At 39.2% G+C, this 23888-nt stretch overlaps 1 protein-coding gene across 3 annotated transcripts; it reads right to left on the minus strand.

The window, feature by feature from the left end:
- Positions 1–308: 308 nt before the first annotated feature.
- On the minus strand, positions 309–19797 carry LOC133837643 (uncharacterized). 3 transcript variants are annotated; one of them, XM_062268480.1, is made up of 6 exons: positions 19605–19797; positions 18795–19056; positions 6393–6443; positions 4471–4517; positions 4141–4407; positions 309–4080 (listed from the first exon to the last, which is right to left on the minus strand). In XM_062268480.1, the coding sequence occupies exons 2-6, from the start codon at positions 18808–18810 to the stop codon at positions 898–900; spliced, it is 3564 nt and encodes a 1187-aa protein (XP_062124464.1). In that variant the 5' UTR covers positions 18811–19056; positions 19605–19797; the 3' UTR covers positions 309–897. The 3 variants fall into 3 exon arrangements, with proteins under 3 accessions (XP_062124464.1, XP_062124463.1, XP_062124465.1); XM_062268479.1 differs by having other exon boundaries at positions 19601–19797; XM_062268481.1 differs by having other exon boundaries at positions 19598–19797.
- Between the last annotated feature and the right edge of the window lie 4091 nt (positions 19798–23888).

Raw genomic sequence — 23888 nt, forward strand, 5'->3', positions numbered from 1 at the left:
CTCTTTTTTTAAGCTATCACGTGCAAAGATGCTAGAAGTAGTATAGTAGTCAATTACAGACATCATCACTTTAACGTAATTTTTACAAGATCTCAACATTTGTATACTCTATTAATTATTCTGTATGTAGAAAACCAAAATATAATACTTTTAATATAAACTGAATCCTTTTAAGTTGTTGCTTAAAAGAGCATGCTTAAAAAAAAAGAAATTTTTGTTATTTTAAACAATAAGATTTATTGTCCCAAGTTGGTAGCCAACTTATTTAATGACCTATTCCGCCTATAATGAAATAATACACAAGAAAAAAGTATTTATTTGTTATATGTACTTTATTAACGTTAAATAAATATTTACAAAAATAGCAAGGCATTAAGACATGCTCATACATACAGTATGTGCATGTTTTGGATTATTTAAAGTTCTGGGTCAAATTACTCACGTATTTGTAGTTACATCTAAAGAAACTAATTTAATACATCTCGACGATACTGATGGAACTGTAAGAGTATTTATTTTGTTTATTCCTACCAACAGTTGGGGGCGTATTTCGGGGGCTCTTCCGAGTATTTTCGTTTCGAACTCTTTTTCATATTTACAAACTAATTGCGAAAATTGCATTGGCTAACCCATCAAAATTAATTAACAAGAAGAAGGAATACGATTTTCAAAAAGTTAATTAAAAAGATTTTTTGTTTTTGTGTTTTTCGATTACGAATTTAAACTAAAATTGGTCAGTTTCGGGCTAAGACAGGACGAGGGGAATAGAGCGTAGTTGACTAAAAGTTAAGCACACACACATACACACACGCTTCCATCTCCATCTGCGAAGCGCTGGCAATCCTGTCCAATCCAAGCGCCGTCATTAGGAATTGGGAACCGTTGGCATTGGCAACCCTATCGCCTGCTGCTGAACTTCGATGCCAGCGAATATAATGACTTGAGCAGCTCCAAAGCGCGACGATCCGAGTTCACCTCGGGATGCGCCGGCGTCGCTGCGGTCGTCGCCGCCGAATCGGCATCGTCCACATCTTCGACACGAATCTCAAACTTGGTGGTCTCCTCGTAGCTGCCCGGCGATGTCGTGCTAGTCGACACTGGCAGCTCTGTGGTTGACGTGTAGCCAGGCGTGGTGCTCGTATAATAATCAGCACTTCCACCGCGTCTGAATGTGGTCACTGGCACTCGCAGCGTTGTCGTCTCCAGCTTCTTGCTGGGTATCTTGCTGTCGATGTCAATCAGTGCGTTCAACAGATGCTTGCGAGAACGCTCCAATGCCTTGCCATTGTGATCGTCGCAGGTCTGGATCAGCAGCAACAGCAGACTGAGCACTTGGCGATCGTGCTCCGCCTTGGCCATCACATTGCGGAGATGCAATGCCTCCTGCTCGTTGAGACCGCCAAACAGCTTGTTTGCAATGCGCTGCAGTCCACTGCTGGAAGGCAAAGCATCGCGAGGAATGTCGTAGCTCCTGAAAATGTCGTCCCATTCATAGCGCGAAGGCGAGGGCGTGGTTGTGGCAACCTGCAGCTTAGGCAGATAGGTGAAAGGTGACGCCGTCGTTGTACTCACTCGCTGTTCCTTCATCAGTGCATCGTTGATGGTCAGTGGATCCAGGAAGTCCGTCTGCGATTTCAGTGCCCATGGATGCTCTGTGGGCTTGTGTGTAGTAATCAGCTTCTGCGGTCTGGCGTCCTTCAGCAGATCATTGCGTGACTTGACAAACGACTGGGTCTGCTGTTGCTGCAGGAATTCATCACCTTCACCAGAGTCGGGGCTAGGCGGCGACAGTTCAGCGGACAGCTCCAACTCCGAATCCTTGTCTCGACTCGTGCTCAACTCGTACAGCTCGGTGGTCGTGGAGTAATCTGGCGCAGGGGTCGAATCAAATTTGTGATTTATCTCTAGTGCAATGCTTTGTGGTGTCGTCGCTTCCGGCAAGGATTTCGTGGGCAAATAATACTTTGCAGTGCCGTCGCTGAACAACGAGGAATCCGTTGTGGTCACTGGCGTAAAGTTTGGCGGCTCGGTTGGCCGAGCACGCGCCAGCTCCGCACGGAAGCTGGTGGGATTCTCCAGATAGCTGCTCAAAGCATTCGAGAAGACCTGTGCAATTTTACGCGACTCTGGTTTCTCAGCCAATGCGCCAATGGTTGAGCCAGTGGTACCAATTTGTGGGAAAGGTTGATACTCGTTTGCCTTCGCTGGTAACTTGGTCTCGTTCAGCTGAGCTGAGAGCAATCCCGTGCTGATGTCTGCGTCGCCCTCAGACTGTCCTCGTCCCTTGGCCTCCTTGAGGCCAAAGAGTGTGCTGTACTGTTGCATTGTCTTGGGACTCAGCAGACTCTGCTTGATATCATCGGCCTGCTCGCTGATGCCAGGCGGCAGCTCGGATGTGGTCAGGGTGGCTGTGGTGTCGGAGGGTTTGGCTGTGGGTAGAATGGGTGGTGGCGCCTTCACCGAGATCTTTGTGTGTCCAGCATTCTTCTCTGGCTTCACCAGCGCATTTCCGGACTCGTTTTGTTCCTGGGCAAAGTATTTGGCTAGCGAGACAAGTGCATCGGGACCAGAGGATGGCGGAATCTCGAGACCAGCGCGTGCTGACGTCGCTGGCGCAGCGTTCAGTTCTACATCCTCGAACTTATCCTTTAACAAATTAACGGTCTTCAACATGTCCTGCACATTGCGATACACCGAATCCTCTTCGACAGGACTGGGAGCGAAGAGCAGCGATTCTCCGCCAGCGGCTGCGGCATTTAAACGAGGTGCAGCGCCAATTTTGGGCAGATACGTGGGTCCACCACTGGTGGCTGTGGATGGCGGTGTAGTGGGCAAGTAATCCCGAAGGTTTGGCTTCTTTGGCAGTAAGTCAGCATTCGAGTTGAGGTTCACCGAGGGACGCCTAAACTCGCCAGAGCTGGCGACATCATAGTGATGGCGCATGCCAATGACCACCGGTCTGTAAGTGCTGTCTATCTCCAGACTACCACTGGCGCTTGCGCTGGCGCTGGCTGTGGGCTTTGCGCCCTTCGGTGCCACAGAGGATTCCAGGAAGAGTCCTGAGATAGCGGGCACACCAAAGCGATTCGGATTGGGCGTCGTTGCAGAATGTCCGCCCTTGATGTAGTTCAACTTGCCTTCGGTGCTCTTCGACTTGGACACACTGGGCACAGTGGGTGTATAGAAAGGCGTGGATTTGCTGGGCTCGAGGCGACGTGCTGTGGAGTAACTGCTGGGCACATAGTAGGGTGTTGTGTGCTGCACGGGACGTGTGGAGTGTGGCTCGAAGAATTCGGGTTTTTCCTTGAGTGTCGATTGCACCGACAGCTTCTCCTTGCTCTTGTCCTTGTTTCCGTGCTGCTGCTGCTCATCGCTGTCCACATCCTTGTAACGCTGCTGTCCACGCTGACCATTGCGAGCACGTTCCCGTGACTCGTTGTGTCCTAATCCCGAGCGAGTCTGCGGACTACGTTCCTGTGAAGAACCGATGCGACTGCGTGCTGGCTTCAGCACGGAGGCATCATCACTGCTATTGGGACTGTTGTTATTGTTGCCGTTTCCATTACCGTTCCCATTACCGCCACTGTTGCTGCTGCTGCTGCTGCCAATGCGTCGCTTGCCGGTGCCGCTGACAAAGGAAGAACTCTCGGCTGTGATCTGCGTCTCGTGGTCATTGCTATTGTTGTCAATGCTCGGCAGAACCTTGCGCTGCTTCTCGCCGGACACATCATCGAAGTCCACACTCTCGATAGATGCATGCAGATCCTCTGTGGAATCGATGCGTCTGTCCGATTTGCTGCCAGGTCGAGATGCAACACGTGCTTGTCCCGCAACAGGTGTGACCTTAGGCTTGATGTTCAAGCCGCCGCCGACGATGTTGAAACCTTGCACTGGCACCGAAGGACGCACACGATGCACTCGCTGTTTGTTCAGAATCTCCGCACTCTCGGCATAGTAGCCAGAGGAGCCCAAACAGTTTACCTTGAACCACCAGTCGCAGGTAAGTTCGCTCTGCTGGAAAATAGTTCCATTGGGGCAAAGGAAGGAGATCTTGCGACCCTCCTCGCATATGTGGAACACCTGCAAATATGGTTAAGATTTAGTCTTCAAAGTTATAACAAACAATAAAACAACACTCACCTGGCAATCGGTTTCCATGTCGGCAAAGTATCCATTTCCATAGGAGCGGCAACTGAATGTCGTTTTGGGAATGCGGGGATAGATGGGAAAATCAATGCCCGGTCGCCCCACAACACCCTGGTAAACCTCATAGTCCACATCCTCATCGGAGGCGCGCTTCTTTAGATGATGCTTATGCTCGTTGCAATTTGTGTGCGCCTCGTAGCGTTCCTCCTCGAACTGTGTAGCACCTGTCTGTTTAGCCAGAATGCGAGCTGGCGTGCGATACTGCAATGGGATGGGGATTGGTGAGCGGACTAGCGAAATGACACGAAGTGCCTCAAGACTTACCTTGGTTTCAGCGCTGGTTTTGCTGAAATATGCCAGCAGAAGAAGTGCTGTAAAAGAATTAATGGTTTTAGTTCAATGAGACTTGTTAAAAGTGACGGGCAAATATCAAGTTATTTTAAAAAAGGTAATCAAAAATACAATTTAAATGCTAGCAAAGATGGCTACAGATAATTTTTAAATTTACGTTTACATATCAAAATTAAATACCTAAAATGATATTATATTTTTAATATATTAAGTGCAGCGCATAATTCAAATAATTTGGCATTTTGTAAGATTAGCACATACATACATCCATTAAAACTACCATAATTGCAGTTCAAACTCATTTATAATATTTCGTGTTTAATTTCATTTATTATTAATAGCATGAACTTCCCGATGCTCAAGAGGTTTATCCCAAGACTAGACCTTGACTTTAGTAGACTCATTGCCGAATTACGCAAAAGTGTGACTGTCACTGTGACTCTGACTCGGACTCTGACTGTGACTGTGATGATGAGCTAGCTCATCAGCAGCAGCAGCTTACCATAGACTAAGACCAAGAGTAACTGACCTCAGGCCCTCAAATGCAATAATTAAATTTTAAAGCATAAAAACAATTATATGTACGACTTGCCAGAGGAGGAGGAGGAGGAGGAAGATGGGGAAAGAAAGAAAAAAAAAAGTTGCTGATGAACTACAACTTAACTAGCAGCTGGAATGAAGACGACACACCACAAGAAGATGCAAGAAAGAAACACAGTGAAGAGAAGCAGTTATTCAATAGCCAAAATAACCACAAGATTCAAGGTTCACTTGCTGCATAATCGTCGTGATTATGTGAATCATTCAATTGTCCATGAATCAGTGAGTCAGTAAGGCGAAGACGCGACTTTGTCGAGGGTGTTGCTGCTATATATAATTAAACAATTGCCTATAATTTGCGGACGTTGATTGGCAACGCCGCGCAAAATTGAAACGCCCCAAAAAATAATAAAAAGAAGATGCGATTGAGCATCATTACCCATATGCCATGTGGCAGCAGTGTGGCATCATCAGCAATTCGTGCGCCACGCAGGGGGGCAAGAATACATTTGCCGAATTTAATTGAGACTCGCAGCAATTACTCAACTATCTGCATTGTTCAATATACTTATAGATTTACCTTTATTGTGGACTTTTGGAACTTTTAAGTAAATACTCGTATCTCCCTTCTATTTATTTTTATATTTTTTGGGTCTGGGTCAACAGCGTGTCAACGTGTCATTTCTTAAGCATTTCCCAGCCATTCACATGGGGCTGGGTTGATCCATTAATTAACATCAAGTTTAAACAAAAGTCACATTTAATCTCTGGTCATCAAGATTTTGTTTTCTTCTCTTTTATGTTTATTTTTTGTCGCACGCCACACAGCACGACAAAAAACGTCGGCTTAAACAAAGACAATTTTAACGCAATCCACATTTTATGCCAGTTTCTTTTTTCTTAAGTTGTTGTTGTTTAGTTTTTGCGCATTTGCTGCCTACGCCAAGTCGTTGACACGCATGTGCGAATGCGTCAAGCATCTCTTTCAACCTGACTTAAATGTGCCGTTAGTGGAAATGTATTGTGGGAATCTTATGACTGGACAAGGTCAAGGATGCCTGCGCTTGTGTAGACTGAGGCCGCATTTATATATATTTATAAAAAAAATCAAAATAACAATTTATGTGCGACGTGTGCAGCAAATTGAGCAATACATATTAAAATATTTGCCTTTTTCTTGAACAAATTAATTAAGTAAATTATGTTGTCTCAAGGAAAACACGAAAAATAAATTGCCTTTCACACCTATAACTTATGTAAACTACAAGTTAAACCCTTGAAACTAAAGATTTGTATGTATTTTTTAATTAAATATATTATTCAATTAATAGTTAATTATTACATTACAAACTTACCACAGCATAGCAAATGGAGTTGTGTATGCCGCATTTTGTGTACTGAAATGCCTAGAAATAAACAAAAGCAGAAATTAATTTTTGGCTTGTAAGAAAAATTATGAATATTTATTACTTAAGCTCGTGGGATGCCAAGCCAAGCGACAAGCAAAATCACATACGCGAGTACGTTGGAGTATTAGATAATAGAAATTATACGAGCCCCGAAAAAAAAAACAAAACCCAAAAACAATAAACAAAAACAGATAATTGTGCGAGAGTACGCGTTGCACGGACAAAGGGTACACGATATTGATTACATAATGCATTTGCGCACCCACGGACCAAAAAATACAGACAGCGACTCAGATGGACAGATAACCATGCAGATAAAGATGCGATAGACACTGAGCCACAGGGCGTATGTGTGATAAAATGAAATAATATTAAGCCAGGCGCTGGGAGGAGGGCTGACCAAGAGTGAAGCAGCTGTGCAAGGCATTAAGTCAGTCAGTAAGTTAGTCAGTCAGTTAGTCACTGCAGACATTCACTTTGTCGTCGTTGTCACTTCCGTCAGCTCATTTATGCATCTGTTGCTATTGTTGTTGCTGCTGCTTCGACTGCGACTGCTGCTGCTGCTGTTGGTGTTGGTGTTGGTGCAGTTGCTGCGCACTTTGCATAATTCCAAATAATTGTTTTAATTTGCACAACTGCAAACAATATCAACTGAAAGAGAGCCAAGACAAACTCAATACAACCGGCTTACCTAGTGACACTCTTTTACATACAATTAAACATTTTTCAATGGTTTGGGTAATTTCAGAACCAGCAAACAGCAACAATATATCGATCTCGTTTATAAGTGGAAGCATCAACTTTACCAGTTTCTTCTGGCAGTTTATGGTATTTTCAATAACAATGCAAATTGAACAGAAATATCGAAATACATTTTATGTGCACATAAATTTCAATTTAACATTAACTACAATCACAGTAGGCGGCGGGGTTTGGCACGGGGAGAATGACGTCTGAGATTGTGGTTTCACTCAATTCTTTTGCGAAAGCGAATCTTATCCATTGTCTAGGTAGATTCTTCGCCTGTCTGAAATTGTTGTTTGTATTTAAATTAGCTGATTGCCTTGGTTGGGTTCTTGATTGCAACTTTTTTTTTTGTTCTCACAGCCAAACTTAATTTTTAATTTCATCAAATAACGCTAAGCATACAGAAATTTTGCCAAACCAACGAGCCACCTGACATTAGAATTTAATAATAATAAATAAGATTCACTTCGTACAAATAGCTGTACATTTATTTAAAGTTCAAGTGATACATTCAGCTTAATGCTTCTTTAATTTTTAATTTCATTGTTCAGATTAGATTCGTCCAGTGCACGTTTTTCCATTTGCAATTACTTGAATGGTTGTTTTTTTGTTTTTTTAGTTGGTTTATTTTTGTCATTGTCAAGGTTTTCGTAACGGCATCGGTAAATTGAAATTGACTGCAATTTAGTCTGCCCATCGACTCAAAGCATTTTTTTCTATTTACAAGTATTTTTGAGAAGGTCGATTTGGCGTTCGATTTCAGCAAATAAGAATAGATTTGTCTTTAATTTATACATTTATCTAGCAAGGCTTTGAGTTAATTCGGTTTGAAAAATAATTGGCAATTATCAACGAGTGTTAAAAAACAGATGCTTTATTAGGTTCATCATAATTAGAAATTTGTATAATGAAAATAATTTTATTATTGGATTTAATCCAAAACTTAAATTATGCACTCTCTAAACATATTATTCTAAGCTCTAATATGTGTTGTTCTATATCTGTCTGCCTTTATAGTAATTACTTCTAATGGTCCTTTTGCAAATATTTGTTTTCAGTTGAGGAGCTAATCGATCTTTTAACTTTGATTATGTCAATTGAAGAGTCATTCGGTAATACTTAATAATTTCTGGTAGCAGTCAGCAAAGAGTTTACACAATTGAAATCCAGCAGCAAAAACAAGAAATGCACTTCAATCATCTTCGCAGAAAGTCCAGACACTATGATGAATGGATGCCCGACACATTGCAGCCTCTTAACAAAAGTGAAATGGAAAAATGAAAAGCCGAACCGCATCGAACGAAACGAAACGCAACGAAACAAAACACCAACACACAAATCGAAATATCAAAGACTACAATGACAAATAAGGAAGTTGCAACTGCTGATGCTGCTGAATCATTATCAGTTAGCTAAAGCAACAGCAGCGACTGCGAAAAAAAAATGTCAACGCGGCCCAAGGCAACAGGTGTTTGCAGCAGCCACAATAACGATAATAATGAGGAGACGCTGCAGCCGGCAACAGCTTTGCGACTTCAAACTGAGGTTGCATTTTCCTAGGCGAGGGTCTCGGCAATCACAAAATTTGTTCCGCCTTCAGGCACACACACACACACACACAGAAACACACAGAAGTCTTACATGTATTGTTGTGTCCAGGACGCAATGCGGGTGTTCAACGAATGTATCGTTGAATCGGTGGGGCCTGAGCTCAGACATCGCTGCCTAATGTCTGTTAAATCGTTTTAACCTTTTTGTCAAGTTGCCGCTTAACCTTTACGGTTGCCGCGCTGACATGAAGGAAGCATTTGTTTTGTTTTCCCTCGCGCTTTATTTTTTTCTATTTTCTGTTGTTGTCTGGCAAAGTGTTGAAACTGCTGCATACAATAACAACACACGGCAACTGAAACTGAAACCGAAACTGAAACTGAAGCATACCACTGCATACCCAAATATTTTAGCCGAGGGTCTATCTCGACTTTGGCACTGTGCAGCACGTTGTATACGTGTTATTTGAAGTTTTGATTTATTTGTTTTGCCATTTTTATCTCGTGCGCCGCACGTTGTTGTTACCAAGTCGAACCTTTTGCACTGACTTTGTGTCTTTGTGTGGGCCAGCAGTGCTAACAACGCGAGTAGGCAAAACAAAGAAAAATAAATTGTTTTCATTTCGATTTGCTGTTGTTTTACTTGTGCATCCTCAGCGCATGTGCCAAGGAAAAATTGAAAAATCCACCAAAAATTTCACCTTTAGCATACAACATGCATTATGAAACGGCAGCTAGAGGCGAAGACTGGGAATCGCTGACAATTCCTGTTGTGGAAATTGTATAAAATTGCCGCATCTTCAAAATGCAAAAAGATAAATAAACATCAGCGAAAATGGCGAAAACTCGATAGCGGTTGAAGCATGGGAGCGCCGTTATGCAGGTGCGGACATTGGAGATGGTTGGTCATTTGCCTAATAGTGGGAGACCAAATCGAAATCGAATGTTGTCCGCAACACGATATACTGGATTAGTCATGGTAGTTACGGCATCGATATATCAAAACCAAGTTCAAGTTCGTCGCCTAAGTCTTTTGTTTTAACACTTTCACATCGATAAATTTATGCTAATTTCATAAATTAATTATCAATCGCCGCACATTTTGCCACTCAGTAGTTTGCAAAAACACAGGCAACAAATTTAAATGTTAAACACTTGAAAGTGTTTTTATTTTTGTTATATTATATATTAGTTTTGTATGTTCTTCTATCTGCGCTTTAAATTAATTGTGTGAAAAATGACTATATAAATGCATAAAGCAGAAACAACTCAACTTGCTCTCTGTTTCCCAGCCACCGTTTTGAAAGTTGAAGCCATTGTGCCGGTCGTTGATGTTTATTTGTTCATTTAGAGAGGATTTTGGCCAACGAAAGAAGATAAAACACTCGAGCTTCAAGCAATTAAAATCATATTTCGTATTAAAACATCAAACTCGAATTTGGTTCCAAATTCAACAATTGTGATGCACACATAATATGAATAAAACTCATATTTGCCTTTTATACGTATTCGAAATTTTCCCCGAGCTCGTAAATCATTTGCTTGATATGCGCTTTAATATTTACATAATTTAAGTATAATTATAATTAAGGTGAATAAATAAATGTTTTGTATAGTCAACGGCAATTTAACGGTAGATGTTGTAAGGTCTGTGAATCAGGTTAACATCTTACATAGTGTTTGTGTTGTGTTTTAACGGCAAAATGCCAAATACGGTTAATCATGCGCAAAAGAAATCAAACAAATGATTGGGCCAACAACAAATTCGTAATGTTTATTTGACAGAGTTGTGCACATGCTACAGAGATGATCATCATAAGTGCATATTTTTGATACGAGTTGAATGTACCTTTCTAAAAATAAGCAAGTGCCTAAAACATTGTACAATAAGCGTATAAGTGATTGCAACGGGTTTTTATACCCGCTACCCATAAGGTAGAAGGGTATTATAACTCCAGGAAGGAATCCCGTCACATCAATTTGGGTTTCGTGCAGCCAACAACATCCGTCAACACATAGATCTCAGAGTAAGGAAGCTACAGTCGAGGATGCTCAACTTTGAGATATCCGCTAGCAATTTTAAATAAACGCAAATCAATGGGCCATATTTGGTACATCGATGAAGTACTCCATTCATAATATAGCATAGAGGTCAAAACATAACTAATTTTCAGCCAAAGCAGCTAAGACCCGAAACAAAAATTTTTTTAATAACTTATAACATTTTTATCCGATCATAACCCAATACGTTCGCAACAATATAATCTACAATAACATTAATAACTATAATCTATATGATTCTACCCAGCGACCGACCTGGAATGCAGTTTTAACACACTGTTAGCTAAATTTTAATGTTAAGATTCGTAAACTTATTGTTAGTCTCAAAATCTAGAGAAGATTCAATAAATAAAGCAAAGTCCTCAAAAAAAAAAAATTGAAGAAAAATAATTATTTACGACGTTTAGTTGCTTTAACTGACAATCTGGTTCTCAAAGGTATATTTTCAACGGTATATTTCAATATTATATACCAATATATCAAGTATAACAATTGGTATACTTTTTACCATTATTATTATTATTCATTAGGTATACTTTAAAATTAATAACGAGCTGTATTGCTTTTATTGAAAATGGGTAACGGGTATCTCACATTGGGCTAAATTTATCTTACTTGTTCTCGAATAACACTTTCAATAAAGCAAACAGTATAGCATTAATAAATTTGTAATTATTTATTTTTTATTGCTTTTTTAAATTCTCAATGATTACAAATGCGGTTTAAATTATACAAATATATATTAAGGTATTTGACAACAAAAAACATCTTGCAAAGACCTCAATCTAGATTATTCTGTAAATTCGTTTAAATTGGTTCTTAAATTATACAACGTTTCATTTAGTTGTTCTATGCAACTTCTTTCCGGCTTCAAAAGCACACAAAGTGTAGTGTGAATATGCGCCAGACAAACCATGTAAGTTTTGCAACAACAAAACACATTTTTTGTGCATGTTTTTTGTAGTGAAGATGTAGCTAAAGGCCGTCAGATAGCCAGGTAGACAGACAGACCTCACTACTCGCCCAGACAATGTAGAGGAGCGCATCTGATGCGGTTAGCTGATGCGTTGACCTACGTGCCACAGATTCAGATGCTCAGACAGCCGCTCAGATGCTCAAGCGAAGACACGGCTTGGCTGTGATACCCGTGTTGTGGCTGCGGGGCAGCTTCACAGTTTTTGGACATTAATGTTTTCAACAGCCGAAAAATTGACCAAAAAATTGCCTCAAGGGGCGGCGTTTGCCATTGCATTTCATAGCCGCCAGAGTTCGACGTGCTAATAGATTTTGAGGTCATATGCAATTGTTTTTTTGTTTGGCCAATGGCAAGTATTTCAAATTCTTGTGCTTTTTCGGTATGTTGTGCCTTTGATACGATTACGGTATGTTTTTAATAGTTGTTGTTGTGGTTTTTTTACACAAGAATTCTTGTGCATTTCCGCAGCGCAGCAGTTTTTGCGCTATGCTCATTTGCAATTTGTGTGCTGTCTGGCGGGGCACAAAAAGTAGATGCCAAAAGTCACTTCGACGCTTCGTGCCAGCGTGCCTGTCTGCTGTTTCACACTTGCCCCCAACCTGGACCGCCCACTGTGGCGCCCACCGCGCGGCCACATTCGAATAATACACACCGTTCGTGCGCAGTGGCAAATGGACCTCAATTCAGTTCAGTTCGGTTGTTGTGACCCAACAAATTGTAGGGTGATTTGTAAAGCAAACGTATGCACTTAGCGCCTAAGACTTTTCTCGCTTTTGGGTCACTGTACCGCATCTATATTTCATGCGAGGTCTGCCCCCGGGCGAAGACCGCCCGCTGGAGGGCGCTAATTGCCCGCCTCCTTCAGTTGAGCTCGCAACGCTGATCAACACTCGCTCCATTTTATGATGTTGTAAACGCAGCCTATAGTATTATTTTGCTCACCTCTATTGCGTACGCTGTGTTTATGTTTGCTTAAAGTCTGTAATTATATCTCGCAGCTATATTTGTTATTTATAAATTGCCTTGATTTTTCCTAACTAATATCTATCATTCAACTACTGACTAATGCGAAGATTAGTTAGTATTTATGTTATCTTGAAGTTATTTCATATCGAATAAATCAATAACTGTTTTAAATTGCTCAATTTAAAATAAATTTATTATACTTATCGCAAAATGACCATAATCATTTAATATAACCAAAAGCCATTTGAAATAAAGAATTAAGTCAAATGATTCAAGCAACGAACTCCAAACAAAAGACTTAAGCAACGAACCTGTTTTTCAAAACACAAGCTTAGTCTGTACGAAAGTTTTATTATGGATTATTTTGCGTGTATATGAAAATCTATATTTAAATCGCGAAGCAACAAAGCATCTTCAAAATATTCAAAACTAGATAGTGTTCCGGAACAGATAATAATATTACAAATTACTAAAAACAAAGATTCATAAATAAAAAGGAAATTATGAAAACAAAACGAGAAATTTGTCTGAAATCAAGTTTTGCTTTTTGTTGCAACTTCTAATTGGCGGACAAGTTAAATAACTATTAAAAACTAGCCGCTTTTTTGTTGTTGATTTTAATTTTAAAGCTGACCTTTTCGCTTAGAAGCTTTTTCGAAATTCTTAGAACTTAAATCGGAAGTTTTGAAATGAATTTTTATTAGAAATCTATTGTGTTGTTAAAGAAGTAAATATATTTAATTTATTATACATTTTACTGACGCACAACCCTCATGCAACACATCCATGAAATATTTCGACTTGTTTCTATTACGAGTTCGCTTTTGAATGAAAACTTAAAACCCGCCACAAGTAAAAGAAAACAAATAAGAGCCGCAGCAACAACGCCAGTTTCAATTGGCATGAAGCAATTGCCGGCAAAGCAAACACAGACAACATCAGCGCAATTTATGACTAGCGAACAACCAAAGGCGGCGCCAACCACGCTGCCAACAATTGCAGCAGTCACAACAACAACAGTAACCACAACAACGACAACCACATCGTCAACAACAATAACAACAATTAATAGGTAATTGCTGTTGAGTCTGATGTTGTTCTGCCGCCAGTTTGTCTGGTCTCCAATTGCCCCAATCCGAAAAGTGGTAGCAACTGTTGCACATTACGAGCACATTTCGATTCCTTCTTTTGTGTTGTTTGCTCGATATCTGATTTATGAACCACCCACAAGATGTGGGTCAGTGTTTTTTTACCCACCAACAAATTCAAGATTTATGTCACGCGGTTAAATAATCAACTGCGGCTCTTACTTACTCCTGCTGCGGCTGATGCTACTGATTAATTAACCAACAACAATGGCAAACAATTTTCTTTGCTTTTGTTGCTTTTCTTTAATTTATACAGCATCAGCGCAGCGCACTTTTCCTCATCATGATGGCCTTTTTATGATTACTCGCACTCATCTTTACACATACACACATGCACACATTCACAGGCGGGGAGATGCTGGTGGATAGATATATTGCTCATACGCCACCAACGTATCAGGCGAAGCTGCGAATTAGTCGCTTATTGTTTGGAGTAATTGTTTCTTGTTGCCGCCGCTGCTGTTGTCTGACTTTTTGTTTATTTTTTATTTTCGTTTTCTTTTGTATTTTCTTTTCGTCTGTTTTTTTTTTGGACACGCTACGTAAACGAAAGTGGCTTTTGATATTCATTTTGTTATGATTTTAATGCACATTGTTGTTGTTTGTGCTGCTATAATTGTTATTATGGCTGGGGTTCAGTGTGTTAGTAGCGGAAAATGTGAGACAAGCGGAAATTACATGAGAAATTAATTTCTTAATTAGTTTGACTTCAAGAATGTCAAATTGTAAATGTGCCTTAATTTAAAGTTATTATCGTTTTTTTTTTTTGATTGTTTTTTGTTGTTGTTGAGTTTATTGTTGTTTCTCAAATAAATATTTTACGATAACAATATTCATATAAAAATTCGAAAGGCTGTTAACATAAATAAAAACAATAATTTATTGGCCTTTAACGTGCGCTTCCATCTTGTGCCCCTTTCCAAATTCTTTAATAAAATGAAGAAGCAACAACAAAAGACTTAGGCAACGAACTTGACTTTGCAGCGCTGGCTGTGCTGTGTAAGCAGCCAAGCAAGCGATGATGACAAAGCCAACAAGTTGTCGAAAACATCAAAGTGGCCAGATTATGACTGCTAAGAGCTCTTGTCATTTGTTGCCTTCGCGCTTTTAATTGTCTTTCAAGCACATAATCAAAATGACCTACCCAAGCATCTAGCATCTGAAGAGCCACAAATAAATTAAAAACTTTAAATTGAATGCGGAATTATAGGTGCTTTTGATTTATGATTCTTTCCGAGCTGGGCGTTTCTAATTGGCCGCACTAGTAAGAGTATATGATGCCTACTTAAGTAGTGGTCTAATAGACAATCATTGACGGCTTCCTCTTACACACAAGTACGCGAATATTCGTTGGCAATGACAATTTCAAGTTGCCTGGGAAACGAAACCGAAACGGAACTGAAAGGTAGCCAGCCAAGAAACTAAAACTGAACAACATGTTAAATTCTACGACATTTTTAACAAAAGAATAGTCGCATATTTCGAAGCCACCTACCATAGCTATAAATTTATATGCATATGAGATTACATACATTTTTATGAAGCAGTATCATCAAATATTCTAATATGAATCATAATACCAAGAACCTGTTCCGTGGCATCGCAAAACTGCGTGATACAAATCATAAACAAAATCGCATCCTTTGATGGCGTGAGGTCATCAGCTCGGTATAAATCCTGATGAGCTGTGGAATTTATGTTTGTCAGTTTTGCTAAAAACAAGTTCTTAGCCCGTCCGCACTCTGATGCGGTTAGCATTAACTGTAAATTCCATTTTGCATTTGGCCAAACCGAATCAGATAACTTTAAAGATGTCATGCGTCAAACTTGTTCTCTAGCCCGCATTCGATTCTAAGACACTCTCTGCGTATATTATTGCCACATTAAACTCGATAATTAAGATTATTAAATTTTGAAATCCCATTTCATTTGCTTTTTTTTGCACATGTTGCATAACATTAAAAATGCAAAATAACGCTTTCGATTTTATTTATAGTATTTTTGAACAATTCGCTATGCGGGCTATAGGTTTTTTCCCCCCGAATGCTTAAGATCAGCTGACATTGAGTTATTGCTGACGGGTACTGCAGTTGATATTATATGGCAGACAGTCATCCGACTGTAAAGAACAAAGAAAGATGCTCCAATTGCGAATAATCAATTGGATTTACTACAAAGCCGATAAATCAAAGCTGGGCAAACTCTGAAGCTTGTAGATGGCCAAAACAAATGCCATTGAATGGCAGCCCTAAAATGGCATGACGCAAATGTAGCCTGTCAGAGCATGGAGGTCAGTATTTTGGTCTGACATTTAGCTGCATGCTGCTGCCCCTATATCAGGCAAACAAGCGGGTTCCATTTAAACTTACGATGTGGCTACGCAATTTGCAGCGCACGTGGCTTGATGAATGTGCATCTTGTGAGTGTGTGTGTGTGTGTGTGTTATATTGCAGCCTGCTGTAATTTAAGAACTTGGCATTTAGTTGTTAAATGCACATAATGATCATATTTAAGATCGTGATGCAATGCAACAGTTTACGCATGCAGTTAAATTACGATGCACTCGTTTGCAACACCGTGAACTGTGTGAGAAACTTTAATTTGGTTTTAAAATTCCGCCATGAAATGTTTAATCAAAGTAAGCGTAAGCGCTTCTTAAAGTTCAATCATAAACATTCACACATAGGAAAAGTATGTTTTTCATGGATTAGTTCAAGTTCGTTGCCGAAGTCTTTCGATTTGCAGGCGCAACTGAGTAAAAAGAGCAGCCACAACAAAAAGTGACAAATGATTTATTTATTACACTTTAAGCGTAGCTGACATTTGGTCAAATGACAAAAACTTGCTGATGTTTTGTTTATCTTTTTTCATGCTCTGTTGTTGTTGATGTTTTCAGTTTTTTGTTGCTTTCGGCAGCTAGCAAGTTCGTTGTCAAAGTCTTTGGGTTTTTCATTGTGTTTGTGTGTTTGTGTTTTCATAATTTGTAATGAAGCTAAGCTTAGACCACAGCACAAAGCAAACGTGTTGCGCACTTTAAGAATACAACACAATGAGATAACACCAACATTATACATATATGGAAGGGGGAGAAGAAAAAAATCAACAACAACTTGCTTAGAATGTGTTGAAATCTTGTGGCAGCATCAAACACTGAAAACATGTACATTATTTACACTTCATTAATCACTAAAGATGGGCACTAAAAAAGCTGGCAACAATCGTAAGGTTAGTTCGATGTCTAGGCAAAAACAAAAACAAAAAAAAAACTGAGACAAAAAGAAAAAGATACATTAGGTTACTTTTACTTGATCGGAGTTCGCTACGAGTACAGCAAATAGATGCGGCTCATTGGCTTTTCAGCGATGCGCACGCAGCACCAGTTAACGCATCAACACTTGAATGAAAAGTAAGTACAACAAACTTGTAGTTGTTACTCACAGAAACAGAGAAAGAGCCAGAGACAGAGACAGAGACAGAGACAAAGATAGAGATAGAGAGAGGGAGTGTGGGTCTGCTTTTGGGCATTGTTGCTTGAATGACTTTTAAATTTATTTGCCATTTCTTTGCTGGCAACGTTAATGAGCAGAGCAGGCCAGACCCAAACAGACCAGACAAGACTCAAGCCGACCAAGTCAGACCAGAGCCAACCAAGCCAACAACATTCGCATTTTGAACTTTTATCTGGCCATCTGCAACACCAGCAACAACAACAACAAAATTATATTGTATACAGCATTTTCTTACATTTAAAGCAGCTAGTTTTGTGTTTTTGTTTTTGTTGTTCCCCCAGTTTTTTTTATTTCTTTCTCTCAGCTCAACTTTAACCCCCCTGCCACATAAAGTAAAATAACTAAACACCTTCGTTTGGTGTGGGTGTGCAGTGTGTGAGTGTGTGAGTGTGCCTGTGCTTGTATGTGATGTGAAAGATGTTAAGTCACACATTTGGCCTAAATTTGTCTTTTCCTTGGCTAAGCAACGACGCTTTTCTTTTGTTGTTCATTTGCGCCACAAGGCTGGAAAAACTGTAGCAACTCTTGACATTTAAGCAGCATTTCCTAATTCCTGCACAAGTACTTTCTGTTTTTTTTTGCATTGCTGTCGCTTGGGCTGTGATTTTGTTGACTGCAATTCAAATTATCTAACCAGCAACTGCAGCTGCCTAGAAACACACAGACTGACGCCCCAAATGCCCTGAGGCATCTATTCTGAGCTTCGGCTACTGCTGGCTCAGTGGCTAATTGTGCATCCTTGAACTGTTGTGCATTATCTTAGATGCTTTAATAACAATGCCAAATCTCAGCTGGGCTCAACTGCTGGAGTTTTTGGCAATTTAGCAATGAAAATTTATGCGCTATGCAGAAATATGAAGAAATAATCAACTGAACAATTAAAAACTGAAAAAAAAACATTGAAATGTATGCCAAGCAAAATTGTTATTAAATCGAAATTGTGATTTCTTAGTCATTTTAGCCACTTGCCAAGATGTACGACAATTTTATGCAGATTTTGTTAGAACAAATTAAACAATTAATACTTGAGCTAATTGCGTCCAGTTAATTAATTCAACAAGAAGCTGCTGTCGTTGACTTTTAATTGTAATGACTTTGAATCATTATTAAATCATTAATGACAAATTATGAATTTGCATTTTATATTGGCCAAAACTTCATTAAACAATTTAATGACAAAATGATACTCGTCTGTAAGAATACTTGGATGACTTTTCATGGTCAACCGACAATTAACAACTAAATAAAATTCAATTGAACTGTGATAACTCAGAGTTGTTAATTGCCAAACAGAAGCATGTTGTAACTAGATTCATTTGTGAACGGCAACCATAAGTTAAAGCGCCGTTTAACGGGCATCTGAGAAGATTCCTGACCCCAGAGCATTCACTTACCTTTAAGCGGCAGCATCAGCAGCCTCAATGTCAAATATTTTTTCTGTGGCAGCAACTGCGGCAGCAACTTCTTCCTGTGCTCGCAAAGTGGTTTTGCTTTCAGTTTCGTGAGTGGAGTAATATGTTTTGCGTTTTGAGGTTTGAGTTTATTTGTTATTATTATAGAGTTTTCCGCTCTTTTTCGTAGTTTCTTTGTGAAATATTAGTTATAATGTTGATTTGTTGTTTATTCGCGGTTATGTCTCCATAGGGTTTTGCTTGTCTAATACACAAATATCACAATTAAATTGTCGGTATGCGAAGGAAACGAAATCACTTTAAATTTGTAATAATCATCAAATAAATGTTTGAGTCATAGACAAAAATGTTGTAATATGTCAACACCAAATAATATAGGTAAAATTAACAGGTTAAATAAGCAAAAGTTGCGTTACTCCAAATATAGTTCCCTTTTAAAATATTGAAAAGAAAGGATAACAGTAATAAATTTATTATTTTTTTGATGATGATATTTTGATAAAGACAAATTTAAAGTGATTTGGTAAAAACATAAAATATTAACGCGTTTCACTTGAAATGTTTTCAGAAGTTTAGAAAAATGTTGTAAATTTCTAAGTTTTTAAAGTCAGCTAACTTAGTGTATTGCAATTCAATTTAATCTTTATAATCACAATATTTTCAAGCCTGGACACAATATAAATTATTTGCTTGAAAAAATGCACAATCTTTGATGTTTTCTTGCTTGAAACACAACAGTTCCGATGATCAATAAAAATGATTATTAAAATCTTTGTGAATTTAACTACAAACTGAGGAGCCAATCCGAACAGAAGACGTCTTCACCCGTACGGTATTCACATTTGAATGTTTCAATTGGCAAATGCGGCATCCAACTTTAGTAGTTGAGCGCTCCCACTCGGCCCCAGTCTCGCACTCTTCTCCAGCGAAAACGCACAAAGAGACTTCAGCAAAGACAGCAAGAAAATCAGTCGGCAAGTCGCCGAAGCTACCGCAAATCTTCGCCACAACCCGAGTGAGCGAACATCTTCCTCGAAGCCAACAAACCCAAAAACAAAAACAAAAGCAAAACAGCAAAGCAAACGAAACAAATGCAATTTACTTTGCAACCGGTCGAGCGATCAGCTGTTTTTCAACAGAGAGCGAGGAATAGAGAGCGAGAGAGTTGAAGACTCTGCAAAGTAGAGTTAACAGAGACTGTAAAGCTGATGTTCGATGTTAACTAAGTAACTGTAAATTAATTCGCAAACTCAGAACAAACATAACAAATAAGTCTCGATATGAATAACATAACGATACTAAGCTATAAATTTTCGAAAACAAAAACCAAGTAAAACCATTGAGAAATTTATTTCATATACAAATTGATTTTTTACTAGAAGAAATATTATAAATGGATTTTAAGCTTTCAAATTTGAAGTCAAGATCACGTTAGTCAATATTTCTTTTGAAACCGCTACAATTTTAAGATTAACAAAATGTTTATCCGTTAGTATTTCATTTATAACAACGAGTAGAAAAAATGATTACCGATCATATTGGTTCAAATCTTTATAAAGATATTATAGTTATAATCTATTCAAATTAATATATTAAATACCTCAGAAGAAGAGGAATACAGTATAGACATAGACCACCAAAACATTAGATGGCTTGATCATAATTTGAAAACACACCAATGACGCATTCAATAGATGATGAGAAAGGGAAGCTGACAGACATATCATTAGTCGAGGCGCTGGTAGGGCCAACTGACATCTGGTGGAGTAAGGGCAAATAATATTACAAATTATTGATTCGAAACGCTGTCAGTGACGACTTTATGACTGGAGTTGTTTCTGTTTATGGACCACTCAATAGACCAAAGAGAGATGACAGCTGAAGAGTTGACAGTGGACAGTTTTTATTATGATTTGCTAGCTTCTTGACGATGACGGGCGCAGCAATTTTAGACTGTGACTACGACTCAGAGAGCCCTGACAAGCGCCTCCATTGCATAACTTATTGTTTGAGTATGGTTTTTGGTTTCGGTTTTGCTCAGAGCTTCTTGAGTATAGCTTTTGCTACTACAGCTTCCTTTTGCGAACCTCGCCTCCAACTGCGCAGCTCTTGGTCTAAATCCACGCTATGCAGATGGCAGCATTACACGGCGCATTCATCGCGCCTTCGATTATCTTTGTGGTATAGGAAATGCTTAAATAATCGTAGACACAAATATTCCCACGAATTTGCCAGTAGTAGGAGCTATCTACTTCCAGCCATCAGCACCAACGAACTGGCTGTCAGGCTGTCTCACAGTCTCACTGTCTCGCTGTCTAACAGCCTGCTGAACATGAACGAATCATCATTGGATTCTAATAAAAGCACCGGGTAATTGTCAGAAGCGACGGCGGTAATCACCCAAAGCTGAAAACGAAAGACTGCAGTAACGAACTTGCTGTGCATGCCTAACGTGATTTTAATGGCGGGGTTGATTCTGCATTTCATATTGCGTTTGACTTCTTGATTTTAAGAATAATTAATACAGTTGACATTGAACAGTTCTGTGTAAATTCGTAATAATCAGATATTGCTTAAGTTTGTAATGATAAAGTGTCGAATTGTTTATACTTTCAACCTCGGTGTAGTTATTTATAGGGAAACTTTTAGTCGAGTGCTCTCGATTGAAACACACTTGCTTGCTATTTATGGATGGCATGCGATTATAATTAATTGCTTGATTCATAGTTTGAAATATTGCCAGCACAAAGGAAATATTTCTCTTTATTGATTTGTCGAACATTTCAACCATAATTATAATTATAAATACGTCGAGTTAGAACTTTGTGTAGAAGAATTTGGCATTGAATGGCAAATGCTTACACCGCATTTTCTTTGATGGATTTCGCCAAAGGATAGAAATCAACTTAACACAAGACACCAGAATAGTTTGGCCCGAAAATTATTAGGTAATTTGCAATGAACTCGCTGGTTCAATCAGTTTATTCACCAGACATTCAGTTGCATATCTGTTAGGCTGTGCATTAAGCAACAACCTTAAAAGGTCGTTTTGCAAAGTGTCAAATCATCGCACACTGCAGAAGCTAAGAAGCCATAATCTAACCTATATTTAACCCCAAACTATCCATCAAAGTACATGGAACGAGGGCGCTTCTACCATTTTAGTTGTTTTTTTTTCAGTTTTTTTTTTTGGCTCTTGCAATCGAATGGAAGACAACGATGGCTTTTGTAAAATTGAAAAACCATTTAAGTCCCGTTAATTTTAACACCCATTTTCTATGGCAGCAGCTTAGTTAGATTGCCACACAGCCGAAAAAAGGCACAACGCTGGCATCGTAAACAAAAGCGAGAAGCAACCGAAATACGTAATGCAAGCGATAATTATTACCTACAGGCCCCAAAAAGATCCAAGCGACCCAGCAGACATCCCAAACAAAAATAATAATAGAAGCAAGAAGTTGTTGCTGCCGCTGTGGCTTCTGCTTCTGCTTTGGCTGTGTTGCCGTGTTGATGATTGAAAAGCAACAAAGATTTGCATAGAAACGTGCGATTTTCGGTGTGGCTGGAGGCACATGGCCTCCATGAGGTGAGTATTCGAGCTTCTAGTGGTACGAGTATCTGCCAGATACTCTTTGTATCTGTATCTGCCACTGACATGTTGCACCCACTCACAGCAGTCGCCAGTCGTTTGTCGCCCCTGCTGTCAACATGTTCAGACCTCAGTCCCAGCATGAGAACAATAAAAAACGCTTTTGTACTCGATGTACTTCTCTTATTATTACTGATGTCGTCTTCCTCTGCCGTTGCCGCTGTCGTTGCTGCTGCAGTTGCTGCCTTCAATTACTCATCCATTCATGCCGTCATTTCTTCAGCTGTAATAGGTCGCAGTGGGTTTCTAGTTCATTTTTGGCATCGGCAATTTGTTGATTTTATTGTTTAATTTTCGGCTGCTTCTTCGTTTGCTAATTGCAAATAAGTAATTAATCTAATTAATTCTAAGGCCAAAACTTCAGGGCTTTGCCCTACCTTCTTTTATATATTTATGCTGAACGTGAATTTATTATTCTTTTATCCACCGGCGAAAATCTGAAACATTCGACAATTCTGTGTATTATGCTGTAGACCCAAAAATGTTCAATCTAAGCCTGTGTTCTGTATAAAAACCCAAAAGTGTCAAGATCAACATTTGTGATGGGAATGAGGCTTTGATTTATGAAGGTTCTTAACGGCGGTGCTTTAAAATAAATTAGAAAGGAAGAAAGTTGCAAAGCAAGCGCAAAAAGTTGCATAAATCAGGCTGTGCACAGCTAAAAAATACTTAAAATACACTTAAAATGAAATGCATTTGAAATGTATAGCAGTAAATAAATTACAATTGACTCTAGATCAAATTAAAAAGAAATTCACATTATTTTTACCGCCTTTTTGATTGGCAAGAAAACAATTCTCGTATTTCATCAACACCTTAGCGGCAAGACGCACCTCTTCTCTGATTGCCAAAAATAAAGAATAATATATATGGAGTCAATTTAAAGAATACCACTTCATTAATTCTGAATGTCGAATGAAAGTAAACTTAAATTTAACTAAATATCGAATTGAAGCAACGAATCATTCAGCGGGAATGTCAATGGGAATATTTTCAGATAAAAGAATGAATATAAATTTCAATGACAACTTTAACAAATGGATCTGGAATGGCCACAACAACTGTTTGCATATCTTCCAAATGAAAGCGACAGTTTAGCATTTCAAAATACAAAACAATCGTTTGCTAATGATTAAAGATCTATGAAGTAGTTGGCAGACCACAAAAACCTGACTGGCCACCAGCATTGCCAGTTCCCCCTCTTTCCCATTTCATGTACGAGTATTTGCTGAATTGAATTAAATTTGCATTGCCTAGGAGAGTCATCGACATAATTTGGCACGTTGTGTCTGGATTATGGCTACTCAATTCGAGACTTGCAGCAACAAAAATGTAACTTTTATTGTGCATTTTACAAACTGCACATCAAACCGGAGGGCCTGCACTCTGACCCTGTACAACTCTGACCACGGATCACGACTGAGTCA

The sequence above is a fragment of the Drosophila sulfurigaster genome, chromosome 2R (genome assembly GCF_023558435.1).
Source record: "Drosophila sulfurigaster albostrigata strain 15112-1811.04 chromosome 2R, ASM2355843v2, whole genome shotgun sequence".
Lineage (NCBI taxonomy): Eukaryota > Metazoa > Arthropoda > Insecta > Diptera > Drosophilidae > Drosophila > Drosophila sulfurigaster.

Bases quoted from the DNA above. Each gene is read 5' to 3' on its own strand.
- LOC133837643 (XM_062268480.1), bottom strand. The intron at 4,518-6,392 runs GTAAGTTTGTAA...ATTCTTTTACAG, and splicing joins ACTCCATTTGCTATGCTGTG to CACTTCTTCTGCTGGCATAT. The intron at 4,081-4,140 runs GTGAGTGTTGTT...CCATATTTGCAG, and splicing joins ACATGGAAACCGATTGCCAG to GTGTTCCACATATGCGAGGA.